Source organism: Miscanthus floridulus, chromosome 8 (assembly GCF_019320115.1).
Source record: "Miscanthus floridulus cultivar M001 chromosome 8, ASM1932011v1, whole genome shotgun sequence".
Classification (NCBI taxonomy): domain Eukaryota; kingdom Viridiplantae; phylum Streptophyta; class Magnoliopsida; order Poales; family Poaceae; genus Miscanthus; species Miscanthus floridulus.
In genome coordinates this window covers 61,932,586-61,950,970 of record NC_089587.1, presented here as the reverse complement: position 1 = coordinate 61,950,970, position 18,385 = coordinate 61,932,586, and the positions used below count along the sequence as shown (strand labels likewise).

General features: G+C 46.0%; 1 protein-coding gene across 1 annotated transcript; it reads right to left on the bottom strand.

The window, feature by feature from the left end:
• Positions 1-6,521: 6,521 nt before the first annotated feature.
• Positions 6,522-8,262, bottom strand: LOC136469195 (indole-2-monooxygenase-like). Its single transcript, XM_066467488.1, has 2 exons — positions 7,291-8,262; positions 6,522-7,208 (listed from the first exon to the last, which is right to left on the bottom strand). The coding sequence occupies exons 1-2, from the start codon at positions 8,260-8,262 to the stop codon at positions 6,522-6,524; spliced, it is 1,659 nt and encodes a 552-aa protein (XP_066323585.1).
• Between the last annotated feature and the right edge of the window lie 10,123 nt (positions 8,263-18,385).

Below are 18,385 nucleotides of genomic sequence, written 5' to 3'. Positions count from 1 at the left end.
AGGAAGTCTAAGATCACCCTGTTGGATGCCTATAACTTCAGTTATGATTAAAACAAGTGATTGTTTTGCTGCAGTCCAGAAAATACTTAAGTTGATTGCTTTAGCTTGCTCTTGTTTGAATTTTTGTTAGTATTGGTTCATGCCCCAATAAAATTAACTTATACCTGAGACCTTGTGAAACTGTGCCATGATGTGCAACTTGAACTAATGATGATCAACCTAGGGAACTAAAGGGTCAATTTTGTTGCGCATACCTACCTGTAGTCAGATATCAACAAACACAAGTTGCTTGAGATAAAAAAAGCAAACACAAGTTGCTCCTTGATGGTCCAGGACTACAATTTCTCTTGTCCACTTGTGGCAAATACAGGTGATGAAGACATATTTTCCACGTGTTCCTGAAAGCTCTAGTTTAGTTTTGGTGAATTGATGAAACCCTAAGTGCTAATCTATTTTATCAAAGTGATTATGAGACAGGTAGCACTACTCCAAGTGATTAAGCATGTGAAGATCATGACATGATGATGGTGATGGCATGGTGATGATCAAATGCTTGGACTTGGAAAAGGAGAAAGAAAAATAAAAGGCTCAAGGCAAAGGTGAAATTGATAGGAGCTTTTTAGTTTAGTGATCAAGACACTTAGAGAGTGTGATCACATTTAGAATCGATAGCCGTACTATTAAGATGGGTGGAACTCGTATCGAAATACGGTTATCAAAGTGCCACTAGATGCTCTAACTCATTACATATGTATTTAGAATCTAGTGGAGTGCTAACACCCTTGAAATTTTTTGTGAAAATATGCTTACACACATGCACAAAGGTGATACACATTGTGTTTAGCACTTGGGAGCAAGGGTTCGAAACTTCACCGGTGGAGTGTCCACCCGTAGAGTGCGGACAGTCCGACGGTGCCACCGGCGTCCTGTACAGAAAAGACAGGGTTTCACCGAGTGCACCGGACCCTGGTCACGCAGTGATCGGACGTTGGGGTCCTGCGTCCGATTAGTGGCGCGTAGTGAAGTCCTCCCTCGGTCTCTTGACCGGACACTGGCGACCGGACTCTGGCTGAACACTGTTCAGCATCCGGTCCTGCTGATGTATTGGCGCACAGAGAAGACGGTGAGTGACCGGACGCTGGGTGAGTTCGATCGAGCATGACCGGACGCGTCCGGTCGCGAATGGAACCTTACTGGAAATGACTGGACATTGGGGTCCTACATCCGGTCACTTTGAGCAGCGCGTCCGGTCACAACTTAAATGTACTGATGACCGTTGAGATCGGGCGATCAGCGTTTGAAGTAGGGGACACGTGGCGTGCATCGCGCGACCGGACGCTGGGGTCCTATGTCCGGTCGATCTGACCGGCGCGTCCGGTCGCCCTGACTTTTCAGTGAACAGAGAGCCAACGGCTCTATTCGTGGGGGCTCTCTATTTAGGCCCCATGGTCGGCTCAAGCTCACTTTCTTGGCTATTTGCATTGATATAGCAACCTTGTGAGCTTAGCCAAAGCCCTCCTACTCATCTTCATCATTGATTCATCATCTTTGTGAGATTGGGAGTGAATCTAAGTGCATTGCTTGAGTGATTGCATCTAGAGACACTTGGTGTTCATGTTTCGCTATGGGATTCGCTTATTGCTCTTGGTGGTTGCCACCACCTAGATGGTTTGGTGCAACGGAGGAGGATTGTCACGAGTTGGTGATTGTTCGTGACCATCTCCGGTGATTGTGAGAGGACTTGTGCCTTCCCCGGCGGAGTGCCGAAAGGTAATCCTAGTGGATTGCTCGTGTCATTGAGTTACCTCACTTGTGGGTAGGTTCTTGCGGTGTCCAATTATGTTTACAAGGTTCGTGCAACACCTCTTAGCTGTCGAACCACCAAGTGTTGGTTGACACAACGGGGACGTAGTCAGGGCCGGTCCTGTCAATTTATAGACCTGGAGCGAAGCTACAACGTTGGGCCCTTTAATACAACTCTAATAATATAGTGACGTTTCTAATAAATGTAATGCATACTAATCATTCTTATGAAACTAGTTATACATCTTATCTTACCTTAAAATTTTCTTCTAACATTTACTGCTGTGAAGTCATTGATGATGGCCTCAATATCAATTTCATCCACAACAACTATTGCCCACTCATCTGGATTTCTTGTAGTGCTTGTATTACTCTTAAAAAAATTTATCAATAGATCATCTTTGTGATTCTATCAAGCCCTCTATCCTTCTCTTCTTTTTTCTTTTCGCATTTTATGCATGATTTTTGGGCAACATGAGTTCACTGTAAATTTAGAAAAGTAGTAAGTAATTAAAAAATGTGTCATACTAAATTCAACATGCTTGCTGCACCATATGGGATTCCTAAATCTGAAATCTAAAGAAGTAAAGAATAAAGATTGGGGACAAGAGCAAATATTGATTAGGGGGGCTTGGGCGCTTAGGGACAATTTCTTAATTCTTACCTCCGTATACGAAGACCAGGAAGCCAGGAACAAACGGAAGTGGATGCCGCCGGCCAGCGGCCCCTCGCACTTGAGATCACCAAGACGCATGGGATCGCTCGCTGCTCGCAGCCTCGCACGGGAGTCGGCGATTCGCTCACTCGCGCAGGAAGGTGGAGTCGCGGCCGCGCGGCGGAAGGGCACGGGAACGCGGAAGGCGAGCAGAATCGACGTGGAGTCAGTATGCCTGGTTCAGCTGTTCCTATGGGCCATAGACAGAATACTACTTCTACTTGCACATTTGGGGTTGGGCCCCCTAGCCTCGAGGGCCCAGTGCGGCGGCCCAGCTCGAACCCCCCTAGGGCCGGGCCTGGACGTAGTATGTTGACATGCACGTGAACCTCGGGAGAAAATTGGTTGTCTCTTGCCCTTTGGTATTCTTCCGGTGATTAAGTTAGTATTCATCTTGTGATTGGTTCACTCCTCTACGTGGCGGTATAATCACCTTACCTACTCATTTATATACCCGCAAACTAGTTATAGTAAGCTCTTTAGTGTAGCTAGAATTAAGAGCTTGCTTTGTAGCTTAAGTTCATCTAGTGGAGCTCTTTAGTGTAACAAGTGTGAGAGCTCTTAGTGAGTAGTGACTTAGTAAATTGTGTGTCTAGTGATCATAGTAACTAGAATTGTTGGATAGGTGGCTTGCAACCCTTGTAGAGTTAGAGTAAGTTTGCTTTTCGTTATTTGTCATACTAATCAAATTGCTCTAATTGGTTTATAGATTTTTAAATAGGTTATTTACCCCCTCTAGCCATATTGGGACCTTCAGTTTTACGTGACAACGACATATATATTTATGTATATGTACATATGTCCTCTGAATTTTAGACGTTGTTCACGCATGCATCCGTAGTCTGATTATTAGATGCCGTTTCATTTTTCAGGTTCACTGTATCAACATAACTGTGATGTTGGGCACGCGGTGCAGCACCCGCACACCTAAAATATAGTATCAATGACGTATACTTGGCCATAAGGCACTAGGCCCGATGGCCTGCCCACGGCCCGACCTAAGCATGGCACGGCCAGGTGGCCGTCGGGCCCAGGCCGGGCTGACCCGACCCTAGGGCTGTGCCTGGGCTGCACCTTCGGCATGGCGTGCAGGCCCAGCCTGACCCAATAAGTTGTAGGCCAGCGAAAGCCCATGTAAGCCACCCTTATCTCTCATATATAACAATCAGTAAACCCTACATTCTTTTCCAACTTCCATCGCCGCATGCACTCCTCCACTGCGTTTAGGGCTGGACGAAAAACTCGTAGCTCGCTAGCTCGCTCGACGCGGCTCGTTAGTGGCTTGGCTCGGCTCGACTCGTTTGAATGTTTTAGCAAGACAAGCCAACAGTTTAGAGCAAGCTCTCGAGCCGCTCGTGAGCCAAAACAAGCCAAGATAAGTAACAAGCTAACAACTTTAATCTGTTAAGAATTCCTCAATTAGAGGATTGATGGGCTCATACCATATATGCCCTGATGGGCTCCTACCATATATGCCATCGTGTACCATATATGCCCTGAAGGCATCTATATATATAAAGGGACTAGATGTATACGTGAAAGGAGTCTGAAGAGATGACTCCCCTCATATACTTGTGTCTCCTGTGTGTTCTTGTGTTTTGTTCTTGGGATTGGGCAAGGGAGACGGGATCTATATACGACTTTGATCTACGCGCCTCTTTCTTGGGATCACGAATGGGAAAACGGATCTGGAGATCCGTACATAGGCCGATTCTCATCATAATCAGCCCATATATCACTTTGCCTATCGCCTAACACATGGATTATAGCATACTTATATTTTTCATTCTAGAATTTACATGTATTTTGTTTTATTTCATTTAAAATATGCATGTGATGTGTTTGTTACTGACTTGTGGTTATAATCTCTATGTAATATGCTTTTGTGCTTTGGCTCACAAGCCAAACGAGCTAGCTCGAGCTCGCTAACGAGCTGAGCCAAGCTAGACTTCTGGCTCGTTTGTATAACGAGCCATAACGAGCCGAGCCATAACGAGTCGAGCTATAATGAGCCGAGCCATAACGAGTCGAGCTGGCTCGATATCCAGCCCTAGCTCCGCTGCTCTTATTTGCGGTCACCCTTATACCCATCGTGAGGCTGTGCATGCCCTTCTCCATCATGACATCGCCTCTCCGCCTCCCATCCAGACGCCGCCTCTCCGCCTCCCATCCCGGCTCTGGCTCTCTCTCTCTCACTCACTCTCACCTGCGCTCGACAGCCAGCGCCTAGCGGCGGCGCAGCAGCTCCCAGGGCACGGCGGCGGTTCAGCAGCGGCTCCCGCCTGTGGCGGCGCAACAGCTGCCCCCACGGCGACGGCGGCGTAGCAGCTCGTGCCTGGGCTGGCTCTGGCACATTGGGCCAGTCAGGCCGTCGGACCGGCACGACACGGCACGAGGCCTTTAGGGCCGTGCTTGGGCCATTGGTGCCGTCCGTGGGCTGGCACGACACGGCCTGCTGCACCTGACAGGTCATGCCGGACCGTGACCACTGGGCCATGCCGAGCGAGATGTGTCAGGCTTCAAACGGAGAGGATATGTCCCAAAAAAGTGAGAGTGGTCTACTAAAATAACAAGATAATACTTGTAATTAACCCGAGACACTGGAAATAGGAGATGTCCAAATATCGCAATAATGTAATTAACCAGGTCACTCTGATTACATGGAAGAGCACAGAAGTGCTACCTAATAATTTGAGGGGAGATAAGAGCATCGCGAAGGTGTAAAGAAAGGAGCATGAGTACGTAGTAGGCAAAGATGTAGCGCCAACTGAAAAGACCCGAAGAAGAGAAGAGAAGCGTGTTGCCAACAATTATGTCAGGAGGAGACGTGTGAGGTGATATAGAGAGATCACCACCCTCCCAAATCATGTGTACCACATAGCCAGTGTTGGAGGGAGGGAGCCATGAGCGTCATCGTGTTCAATGAGTTCGCGAGCTGCAGGCTGCTGCTGATCCCACCCAAAAGCAATGGCAGAGAACGCTCGGCTGCAGCGGACGCTTGAGGTCGAGGGCCAAGAAGACCTGGCGTTGGGCCACGCGCGAGCAGGGCCAGAATAGACTTGAACGGTGACGGTTGATGGACTGTACAGTGTTGGCAGACCGGGCCTCCTTGTTGCCAAGAAATTGTTCCTCAAGACCAAGCCACATAGCTGACCGGGGCAATAGCTTCATGTGAGGCTGTCTCAAGTCCAAAATGGTTTCCAACATAATACCTATAGCCTACAACATGGAAGATTCATTTTGGACGTCAGGAGATGCATAACCAAAATCTGAGTATCATCTCTCCTGGAGACCTATTTACAGAAAGGGTTGTTTTTTGGGTCTTGTCATTGGAGAAGACCAAAAATAGGTATTGAACCCTTTGCCTGTAACACTACCCAAAGAATGAATGGGTCTTATATTTTGTGTCGCGGTTGTTGGAGACAGTCTGACAAATTAAGCAAGCCGTGCTAGCTGTTTGGTTCAGTGCTGTGTACGGCAATGGTAATGGGAGCAGTTGCAGCCGCAAATTGTTACAGAACTGAAAGCGCCATTTGGTTGGCCTCAGCCAGGAGCGTGCGGCGGGGGGGGGGGGGGGGGGGGGGGGGGGGGGGGGGGGGTGCGGATAACGGGGCAGGAGATCAAGGAGGGGGAGTGGTCGTGTATAGGTCGGATCCGTTCACGGTGTCATCTATTACGGACTGGGCCATCCAAACGCGAAACAAGGTTGTCTCTTCGATCACGCTGTTAATCGATGCAGGGCTGAAAAGCGCGAACCAAACAGCTCCTTAGTGCCAAATAGTGCTAGTGTCGTGTCACCCATTTGGCCATCTTTAGGTCCCGGCTAGTTAAGTCTCTACAACGAAAGCACTTCATATGTGAGGAAATCTCGACGACAAGAGAGAGATTTTTTCCCCTTCAAATTAAAATACCATTCCACTTATTTTTACCAGATTCCGGATTGAGTTATTAGTACACTATTTATTACCATACTACATCCGGTCCAATCTGTGTAGATTGTAGTTCACTTCAGCTTGGTCATAGACGTTTCCTCAGCAGCTTGCATGGAGTGACCAGAAGTAGCACGAAGTTTGGGAACGGGAACAAGCATGAGCTTCTCCTTTAGATGCACCGTCACTCCAAACACCTCTGTCATGTCAACACCCTGCTTCTCCATGCCGATGGGCAGCTGCCAGTCAAAGCAGTACATGAGGTTTGCTAGCATGATCTCAACAGTAGCCATCCCAAAGTTGATGCCAGCACAGATCCTTCGTCCAGCTCCGAACGGCAGGAACTGGAAGTGGTTCCCTCTGAAATCGATGGCCGCAGCGCTGCCACCGTCCATGAACCTTTCGGGCATGAACTCCTCCGGCTTCTCCCATGACTCCGGGTCTCTGCCGAGAGCCCATGCGTTGACGATGACCCTGGTGCCGGAGGGGACATAGTAGCCGCCATCGACGACGCAGTCCGCCATGGAGAGGCGAGGCACGAGGAGCGGGGCAGGCGGGTGCAACCTCAATGTCTCCTTCACGACGGCTCTCAGGTAGGGCATGTTAGGTAGGTTCTCTTCCTCCACCGTTTCTTGTCCCTCTGGTGTGTGCTTTCTCACTTCACCTTGTAGCTCAGCCATCTGCTGTGGGTTGCGCATCAGCTCGGCCATGGCGAGCTCCAGGACCAAGGATGACGTGTCTGTGCCCGCGCCGAACATGTCCTAGTTATCATCAAATATGTAGTTCAGGACGTATATAAATGAGAGGATCGATTCTGTCTGTTGGGTATACTACGGTACTCACCACCAATATGGCCTTAACATGATCTCTGGTCATACCATATTCTTTCTGAACGGAGAGCAACACATCGATGAAGTCACCTCCGTCATGGCGATGCATCATAGAGTCTCTTCTCTCGTGGTCGCTCAGTATGGTTTCAAGAAGCTCGTCCCATCTCTTGTGCGTCTCGTGGGCCCTGTTGCGCAGAAACCTTCTGCTAAGGAAACCTAACGACCTCGCCAGCCCGGGGAAGTAGTATTCCAGGTTGAACCCTCCAACCAGAGCAGAGTTGGCCTCCACCAGCTCTCGGAAGAGCTTGCTCCGGCCTTCTGCCCGGAAGAACTTGCCTGTCACGGCGCGGCTCACGATATCATTGGCGAACATGTTCATCATCATGCCCATGTCCACGGCTGTGCCCGCCGCCGCCGCCTCCTGTACGTAGGCCAGCACAAGGTGCACCTCTTCTTTGCGGGCACTACGGTACGAGTGCACTTTCTTGACGGTGAGGAGGTGCGTGGTGACCAGCTTTCTGGCCTGCCGCCAGTGCTCGCCGTAGGGGGAGAAGGCGATGTCGGAGGACCCGTACATGAGGTCGTCGCTGACCGTGGACACGAGACGCGATGCGAACACATGGTCGTGCGTGCGCATGATCGTCTCCGCAGCCTGCGGGGATGACACGATGAGAGTGGTGGCGGCGCCGAGGTGGAGGAGCATGAGGCCGTCGCGGCCATGCTTGGCGGAGAGGTCACGGAGGGAGACGTGCGGGAGGTCGCCGATGAGGTGAAGGTGGCCGATGATGGGCAGCCCCGGAGGCGAAGGCGGAAGCTGCTGCTTGTCGTCGCTGCAGCTGCTGCCATGACGGCGGTTTGACCCTGACCGTCGGGAGGCGTAGTAGTGCAGCAGGAGCAGGAGAGGAACGAGGAGCAATAGGAGACATTGTGCCAGAACTAACGGTGAAGAGGTGAGTTGGTATGCCACCTCCTGCAGGTGACTCATGGTCGCTACTAGCTAGCCAAGCGAGGTTCAGGCAGGTGGTGTGTGTGCTTCTGCCTTCCTGCTGTGCTATGAAAGGTGTCTAGCGCTTTATATAGAACAAGAACCTACGTTTTGGCTAGACATTCTGGAAAGTACGGTATATATATGTGGCTTATGGATCATCGTTGTGCGTGGAAAGTTGGATGGCCAAATGAACGCTAAAATGTCCAAAACCTCACACTATTTGCATGTTGTACCTCTTTATCTCTCTTATACATGTGTGAGTCATCCTAGTCTCTCACATCTCACATCTTTTTTTTACACGTAAAGATGACTGGATTAGTTTTGTCCTTATCCTTGGGTGTTAAGTGCAAACGTAGAAACTAATTTCCCATATATCTCTTATAAAGCTAATCACCACTTCATGTTTTTTCTCAACATGCAAGATGTCAACATCATCTTCCACTAATAGTCATGTCATGTTACTAACTTTCAACCCTCTTAATGTACTGTAAGCTATCAACGTCATCTCAAACTCTATCTCAACACGCAAGTCATCCACATCATCTTCCATTAATAGTTATTTCATACCACTAGCTTCCAACCTCAACATGCAAGACATCCAACCCTCTTAATGTACTGTAAGCTATCCACGTCATCTCAAGTTCTATCTCAACATGCAAGTCACCCACATCATCTTCCATTAATAGTTATTTCATACCACTAGCTTCCAACCTCAACATGCAAGACATCCAACCCTCTTAATGTACTGTAAGCTGTTCACGTCATCTCAAGTTCTATCTTAACATACAAGTTATCCACATCATCTTCTATTAATAGTTATTTCATACCACTAGCATCCAACCTCAACATGTAAGACATCCACATCTGCAAGATTCAGTCCACTCAGATTCAGATTCAGCTGTGAGCTATGTACCCCTGGTAATTCCTAACTCGTTATCTACATTCGACTCCCGCAAAAAAATTTAGCGTCAATGGTTCACGACGTGAATGGATACCGTTGCTTCACATTTGGTTGATCCAATCTGTAATCGGTCACGTTGTGAACAGTTACGGGCCTGTACAAACTCGATCCCGCTCCTGACCCGCCCTTATCCGGCTCCGCTCCCTTCGGCGCGTTATCTGGACTCCGCTCCGTTCGGATTCTCCTTTGCCCCGTTTGCGTGCCCTTAAACCCGACTTATCTGTTTCTTTTTTCATCCGGAACAGTGTTTTTCTCTCACAAATTCCTTCAGAATTCCTCCAAACAATCCAAATTCCTCCAGAACCATACCATCCGAACGGAGAGTTCTTCTCCCTCGCGAGTCGCAACTCAGCAACCGGCGAGGTAACCCTGATGACCTTGCCATGGCCGGCCGTGGAAGGGGCGCTGCGCCCCACGACCACGACGACGACGGCGATGTGATGGGGTCCGTGCCGAGCCATGGCGGCTCGACACTACGTCACACAGGGTTTGTAGGGGCGGCTCAAGACCATTTGTAGGGGCGGTTTGGCCAGCCGCCCCCTACCAAACCATCTCTATAAATCATGCATTTGTAGGGGCGGTTTTCAGACTGCTCCTACAAATCGATTTGTAGAGGCGACAGGTGTTATTAGCCGTCCCTACAAATCGATTTGTAGGGGCGGCAGGGCGGTTCAGTTTAAACCCGTCCATACAGTACATTTTTCTACAATTTTTTTTTAAAATTTATAATTCAAATTCGACCAGAGCATACATATGACCCTGTTTGTTTTCGCGTATTCTCGCGTTCGCGTTGCAAGTGAGCGAGGAAAGCGAGATAATCCCACCGAACGCCCCGCGACCAACGTGCGGCTGGGAATCGGCCGCGGCATGGAACACGCGAAACTTAACTACGACCCACGATTCGCAAAACGCAGCCTCACAAGAATATATACAATCCATCATTAAATAGACATAATTCACAAGGTAAAACCAATGTCAAATTCCATACACATTGTTATCGACGGTCTAGAGCTAGCCTTTCAGTTTCACGAATGTGTTAGTAATGAGGATTTCTATCTAAGTCAGACTCTCGGTCATGGTAGGTGCCTTTGACGTATACAATCTGGTCCAATATGAAGTTGCAAAGGTCGCCGACGAGCTCTAAGAGTTGGTCATCCTTGTATGTGTCTCTTTTCATTTCTTTCTCTTCTTTCCACTACAAGAGAACAAGTTTCGGTTTAATATTTCATACCATGTATGAAGTTTTTATACTACGGGTAAAGAGGTTCAAACTTACCCTTAAGGGGTGTCTTCTGTAGGCACCAGTATTACTCATCATAGAATATACATAGTATCTACAATGTACACTCTCAGGCTTCTGCTTGTGGCACTGTGTGTTTTGCATATAAAAATATTAAGTAATGCTTTTGACAGCCATGTAATGGAGTACTAAAGAAGTAAGTTACACTTACCTCACATAGTGTTTTTATAGCCAACTTTTCCTTCTTTACTGGATCATGCCTTCCGTGATGTTTAGTGACATAGAACCTAAATGTCCCGTTCAAATTATTTTAGCAAATACAACTTGTTAGTATTCAAAAGTGAACGTTACAAGTATGTATACAAACATATAAGCTAACGAGGATTGTCGATATGTATACGTCTTGAGAATCGATATGAAGTCTTTGTATGTCACCGGGTTTCTATCTATTGAATCAAAGACCCATGCCATGCTGCTCTCGACATCAACGCCTATACAAATCCAGTGGTTGCTGCATGGATTTAATCATGGAACTAGATAAGCTCTTTTGCATCGAATAAAATATATCAAACAAAGTTTTAAGTATAGAGTTGAACTTACTCGAAGTTGTATGGTAGCCATATAGTAGAGTGCTGTTGGAGAATTTGAAAAGCCAGGGCAATGTATGCCGAAACCTGAAGGGACTTTTGCCTTAGTTTCTTCGTACGGATGTCCTCTTTCTCCCGAAGGGTCTTTCCAATAGCTAGCTCTTTGTCATCCAGTTTCCACTGTTTAGGGTAATTAAAATTTGTTTGTGCTATAGCTTGAGGGTCTATATACCCGGATTTCATACTTGGCATTTGTTTTACAATGTGCACTTGCATTCTACAAATCACGGCATGGGTTAGTTACAACAAAATTTAAAGATTACATTCATATCATATCGGGAGGATAAGGACTTACAGGCACCACGTGCGAATTAGATTCATCTTCATTGCTCCGAGGTGAAAGCATGTCTGCATGTCATTGAAGTCAAAGACAATTTTCTCGGCTAGGCTTCCAAATATGCCAGTGGGGAAGCATGCTTGTACGAGGTCTATGCTTGTTGGGAGAACACACAAGTACCAATTGTGGAACCTTCTTATTCCAAGTGGTAGGCGCTGGATGTCCTAGTTTGGTAGAAAGGGCTTGCCTCTTTCATATGTTTTTGGGCAATCCTTTGACCATTTGATGGCATCAACATTTGGATACTGCTTTGCTATTTTGTGGAGTTTTCTAGTGACGGCCTCCTCAAAAGCCCATGATTGAACTTTTTTAACTTGGTTCTCAGGCTTGAACAGGTCATGGGAATACCACTTGTGCACCGACGAGACGTCTTTCATCAGAACTTAAATTGGTCTTATGGTGATTGGATGCTTCTTTTGAAGTTCTCATTCAGGCACGTCCTCATCTTCTTGTGCATCACCTTCTTCAGAAGGCACTCGTTGTTCATGTATTGGCTATGCTTGTTGAGAAGACCGTGGCATCTCATTATGCACTTGCTCGGTACGAGCTGGAGAAGGTTGTGGCTTATCAGGCACATGCTCGCTAGGAGGCAGGAAAGATTGTGGTATCTTAGGAATGTGGTGGTCATGAGATGGTGAAAATATATCCCCGACCTCAACAACTCGCTCCAAATTTGGGAGAGGGGGAGGCGGCGAAGAAGCAGTCAATATAATGTCCCGTTTGTGCTAGAGGATGAACTGCCCCATTACGTCTTCGAGTAACACTAGCCACTCGAGAGTTGCGTAGTCTATCCTCCACTGCATGAACTCGGGCTTTATGGTATGCACCTCGACCCTAGTGTAGGCCGACGGTATCTTATTATTGTGGTGTTAGCCACTGGGAGGATGTGCCACACTCGTTGCCACCTCTGTCACAATGTTCTGTCGGCCGCTGAGAAACACCAAGGTGCAACTAGTTGGTTCCCGTATGCGATCAACGGGGGTTGTGGCTGTAGTGGAACCTTGGTTGCTAGGAACTTTTGGAGGGCTACCAACTAATGCCAGTTCTTCTGGTGGCGTCATTAATGTTCGTGGCTCCGTAGACAGTCCTTGCTCCTCCAGCGCCTTCGCAACTAGAGCCTTTACTTGGAGCTCAAGATTAGTCTCCCGGTCTCTGTCATATTTCTTGTACATGTGCCTATCCTCTTTGAATCCGTGCTTCGAGGTCATCCTTTTCCCTAGCCCCCTGGTATGGCCTGTGTGCTCCTTGTTTCCCAAGCCAAGGCTAAGCTCGTCCCTCTCTCTGGAAGGATTGAATGAGCCCTTCTCCTTGTCTTCAGAATATTTCAGTATTCTTGATAATGCCTCTTGGGTCTCTGACTTATCAAACTTAAGATTACCGCTGGATGATTCTGTACTCCTCGCATATATCCAATTCCTTAAGTGTACCTTCAAATTCATCACATCAATATTCCCAGCAGCTACGACCTCTTCGTCCATCTTCCTAAACTACTCTTCCTTGGCATATTAGCCACTGGGGCCTAGATGATGGTGGTGTTTGTTCCTCTTTGCTAGCTCGGTGTTACAGGCACTGAGCTCCAATGCCTCCGGTGAAGTCTTCTGAGCCATGAGCTCCTCCCATTGACTAGGAGTTATATTGCCAAACTCGTCGAAGGAAGTTAACCCCTTTTGGATATACTTCTTATTGAGCTCCGACCTCCAACGTTGGAATGACTCTCCCATGATCCTAAAAGCATTTTTTACCAGTTCATGCTTACCCTCCAGAAATCTAAAATTGAGCTTTAGCTACGTATCCCATAGTTCATCCTTTTTCTTCTCTGGTATCTCTTTCCAGTTAGGGATTGTTGGGTTCAATTTATCTCTTACTGGGGCCCGATCGCATTACGGAATTGTCCTCTTAATTCCTTTGGCTCAAGGATCTCCCCTGCTGGCCTGACCTCTGTTATCACATAGCATGCCATATCTGGATATTGATTTGCTTTTCTATGCCGTCATTTCCTCTTAGGTTTGGTAGTCGTGGTTTTGTCTTGAGGTTGTGGAGCAGAGGCCTCAATGTCCATCTCTGTGGCTGTTGCCTCTGCTCTCCTTTCCTCTACTCCATCTTGTCCAGCAAGATGTCATGGACGTCAACATCGTCTTTTCCGAGTTTCAGGAGGGACCTGTATATACGACAGGTCAAAGTGTTAGCAGAGGTAACACAACTAAAGCTTTAGCAAAATTTACAAGGTAAGACTTTTTCCCTACCTTCTCGTTCAAGTCAAAATCCTTGTCCAAATCTTCCTCCGTTGGCCTCCTTCTGGCTTTACATGGGAAAGGATCCTTGGGACTTACATATCCCTCTTCTGAGTCCTCCTCCTCCTCATCTTCTTCTTCTCCTTCAGTAGCCTCTCCTGCTCTTCCTACTGCTCCCCTTCCTCCTCGTCACACTGCTCCTGAGTAAGCATCACTTCTAGATCCTTTTCTAACTCGTTATCGAACTGCCCCTGAGTAAGCTGGTCCTCTAGTGCTTGCTCCTCATAGGTTGGCTGCTCATCATGCTTGGGGCATCGGGCTACACTATCTGGTGTCCGCGACATTATTTCGCGCTTTGTTCTAATAGATGCAAGAAAGTGTGCTTTAGGTATGCGAGAAGGTATAAGAAATAAAAAAGGTCTATAAACCAAAGTAGTCCTATAAAACAACAATATATATAAAAAACAAGTAGTAGCAGTAGTAGAGGCCTCAGAAACATGTCAATCATCATCTGATCTTAAACTTAGAGCATCAAGGCATCATAACAGAGAAGAGAGGAGAAGGTAATATAGGGGCGGCTGCTAATGATGCTAAGGTCCTCACAAGTTCTTGATCATCAGCTCATATTCCATATAATGTATGGACTTGGATAATTTCATCATCGGCAAAACAAAGGAGATGGGAGATTTGGCAAAAAAACCAACAGCTGCTTAGCAAACATAGAGCAACAGCTGATGGCAAAAGATAGCTAACATCTATTTCAGCTGCAAATTACATGGTATAAGAGGGGTCAGTGTTTAGCAAAAGATAGCTAACATCTACTAAACACAAGATTACCACAGATAGCTAAAATATATATGTATATTAAACAATCTACTAAACAATGGTATACTGCCAAGTATAGAAAAATATCATGTATACTGCCAAGTATAGAAAAATTATTGATTCTATATATCCAACAAAAAAATAATATGGGTAACCAAAGTTATGTGAATATATGCCATGTATACTGCCAAGTATAGAAAAATATCATGTATACTGCCAAGTATAGAAAAACTTATACTGTAAGCAAATAATATCATGTATACTACCAAGTATAGAAAAATAGTAGTAGTAAGTAGTAGTAGTAGTAGTAGCAGTAGCAGCAGCAGCAGTAGTAGTAGTAGTAGTAGTAGTAGTAGTAGTAGTAGTAGTAGTAGTAGTAGTAGTAGTAGTAGTAGCGAGTAGTTAAGCTGTAGGACTAGTAAGAGTAGCCAACAATAGTAGTAGTAGAGAGAAGAGCAGCAACAATACATAGAGTAGAGTAGTAGTACATAGAGTAGAGTAGTATAGTAGATAGAGTAGAGTAGTAGATAGAGCATAACTAGCACCAGCCACCAACATAACCATATAAGAGTAGTAGAGTAGAGTAGAGTAGTCGTAGGAGTAAGTGTAGCAGTAGTGGTAGAGTAGTAGAGTAGAGTAGAGTAGTAGAGAGCATCAACCAGCACTAGCAGCTAGCGCTAGCAGTATAAGAAAAAAATGACAGCACTAGCACCAGCAGCTAGCACCAGCAGCTAGTAGTACTAGTAGAGTAGGAGGAGGAGACAGTAGGAGTAGTAGAAGTAGAGTAGTAGTACAGTAGACAGTAGGAGTAGTGTAGAGTAGGATTAGCAGTAGAGTACTAGTAAAGGTCATTTAAAAACAATAGTAGTAATGGAGTAGTAAGACAATAGTAGTAAAGGTCAAATTTAATCAACACAGCAGCCAACAGTTAGTAGCTAGAAGTAGCAAGTAGTAGTAGTAAGTAGAAAGTAGTAGAGTAGAGTAAGTGTAGCAGTAGAGTGGTAGTAGTAGAGTAAGAGCATCAATCACTTAGGAGTAGTAGTAGGAGCATCACTGAAAGAAGAGCAACAATAGGAGTAGCAAGTAGAAGTAGGAGCAGCCAACAAGTAATAGGAGCAACGGCAGGAGTAAGTATAGCAGTCCAAGTATAGGACTAGCAACAGTAGATAGAAGGTAATTATTTTTTATCCAACATCTATTCAGTGAACTTAGGCACATATCCAACCAACAATAGTAGATATAATCAGTTTAGAGTAGCCAAATTCAGTGAAACATAATAGAGCAGCACATAGTAGGCAAAAAAACAACCAGCAGTAGATAGAGCAGCAGCAGGCAAAAATCCAGTGAACTAGTGAACTTAGTGCAGCAGGCAGCCCCGTTAGTAGGCAAAAATGACATATGCTCAGTTGAAACATAATAGAGGCATCATAGGCAGTAACAATCATAGAAAATGACATATGCTCAGTGCTCAAGTTAAAAAATGGCATCATAGGCAGTGGTACATGCTGCTAGGGTACATCACAGGCATCACAGGCAGCTAGGGTGGTTCATCACAGGCAACACAGGCAACAAGAAGATGGGGCACGAAAAACTATTGTAGGCATCATAGGGAGTTGCTGTGAAATATCTCTCAATGCAAGGGCTGGCCTGCAGGCTAGCTGCATCTGCATGCAGCAGGCAGCAGCCATGGCCCATGATTTATATGTGGAAGGAATAATATGATGGACAGGTGTACCAATAGCAAAAGAGCTAGTTAGCAGGGAATGAAGAGCATATATGGACATGATGATGCAGAGCAGTTGCATCCATCTCATATCATTGCAAACATGAGCAGTGGTAGTTCATGAAGGAAGGAACCAGTGCTAGATGGATGGATTGAAGATAGATAGATAGATGCAGATCGATGAAAGCAAGTATAAGATGTTGACAAGATGAGGATTAGTTCAATCAATTTGCCTTAGATTTAATTGCCTTTTCATTTGACCTTGAACTTGGAGCTTAAGAAACATAGATAGCAACAAACCTCAAACAGATAGTAGAAAACCAAGATAATGACAAGCATGAAACCATGAGGGACATCCAGCTCAACCATCAGATCATCACAACCGCCCAGTTGTTGCTTGGGCTTGGATGTCTCACATGGTTTGATGACAGGCATGAGAAGCATAAGCAGAAGATAGAAGAAACAATGCTCCAGCACCTCACAAGTCCAAGGTCATTAATGTGCATAATCCATTACTCAACTGGCACTGTTATCTTCATAGGCATGAAAAGGATCTCACAATTGTATCAACCTCAGTCAAAAAAATGGTTGACATCATAGGCATAAAAAAATGCAGGCCTCAGCTAACTGCAAACTAACTTATGATCATCTTGCAAGCTAACTGCAATCATCCCAGGTGACAAATAAGAACACAAATTGCTGAGACAAGTTCATAGCTCCCATGGAAGCATGGGACACGTCCATCCCAGCCATCAGGTAGGCATGCCTACAACAGTTGCTTGGGAATGGACGTATCCCATGGTTTGATGACAGACATGAGAAAACACAAGAAGACAAAAAAGCAGCAACAGGAAGAATACCCACAGCCACCTCAGATTGCTATAGTTTGCATCATTGGCCAAATGATGTGAGTAGAGCAACCAAACATAGGCGAATGCACCAAAGGATGCGAGATGGGCCATATGACGGTCCAGTTCGGGCAACCAATCACGCCCTACATCCATAAGATATGATGTATGGCTGTCCATTATTATTGTTACAAAGTTTCAGCATCTCCTAGCACACGGTGTTTTTTAAAAAAATTGTGAAAGAAACTAGACCATAGTTCTGTGGCCAAAGCAGCAGCAACACTACTTAATAAAACCTAAAGAAATCAAGCAGCCTCAGCTGCTGCAGCTGTGGTAGAAGTGCAGCCGACCAGAGATATTATTGTTGTCTTTGATAGTCTACTTCAATAACTTGCACATCGACCACAACATAGCAAAATAGAATTCAGACTACAAACTGTTCAAACCTGCTTAAAGCTAAAGCCATTTGTATACTGGAATTATTTCTTATCAGAATATAATTGCCATCCCACAACAGATCAAGAACTGAAGCAATCCATTGGAAGCTGCTGCTGTTGGTCCTCGTACAATGATAGTTGTGATGTACGGAGTACTAAATTCTTCAATTTTGAACATGTATAAGAAAATATATATTTTTGGTACATTAAGGTTAGGTTATCAAGAAAAAAATAGTGTCTACTGAGCAAGAGGCCCTAAGCAAAATAGGTCATTGCTATTTTGATTTGAGCATATGATTTTAGTAAAATGACCATGTTTAATAATTTTGCTATCCATCAATTCTGTGTCACCGGCATATATATATTCATCAATTCCTGAGGCACCTAAAATCAGATCCTAGAAGAAGAAAAATATTGAAAACAAATCCATCGATTAAACCATAGCAATCGTGTTCTGCTAATGTGTTCTACTACTAATAATATGTGCCCTGCTATTCTATTTGTAAGCACAGGCAATTGAAACACAGCAAGAGAGACAAGATAGGAAGATGGCTGGTAGCAACCGAGGGGTGTGGGGGTATCTGCTATCCTAGTCGAGGGAGGGATGCTGTGGCTCGACGGAAGACTTGAGGAGGCGGCTCAATGCACCATAGCTCCACCACCGGTCGTGCCACGCGCACCACAGCGCCGGAAACCCTAGCCGCCGTGGGAGGGGGAATGGTGGCAGAAACCCTAGCCGCTAAGGGGAACAGCGGTGCGCAGGGTAGGAGACAAACCAAGGGTTGGAGGCGGATCGAGGGAGGTAGGGCGCGGTGGAGGTAGAGCATGGAGGCGGCGGAGGTACTGCACAGAGGCGTCACCCACGGCTAGG

What these genes read in the sequence shown, in the direction of transcription:
- LOC136469195 (XM_066467488.1), bottom strand. Translation starts at nt 8,262, where the DNA reads ATGAGTCACCTGCAGGAGGTGGCATACCAACTCACCTCTTCACCGTTA. An exon ending in ATGTTAAGGCCATATTGGTG is followed by an intron (nt 7,209 to 7,290) that starts GTGAGTACCGTA and finishes GATGATAACTAG; the next exon opens with GACATGTTCGGCGCGGGCAC.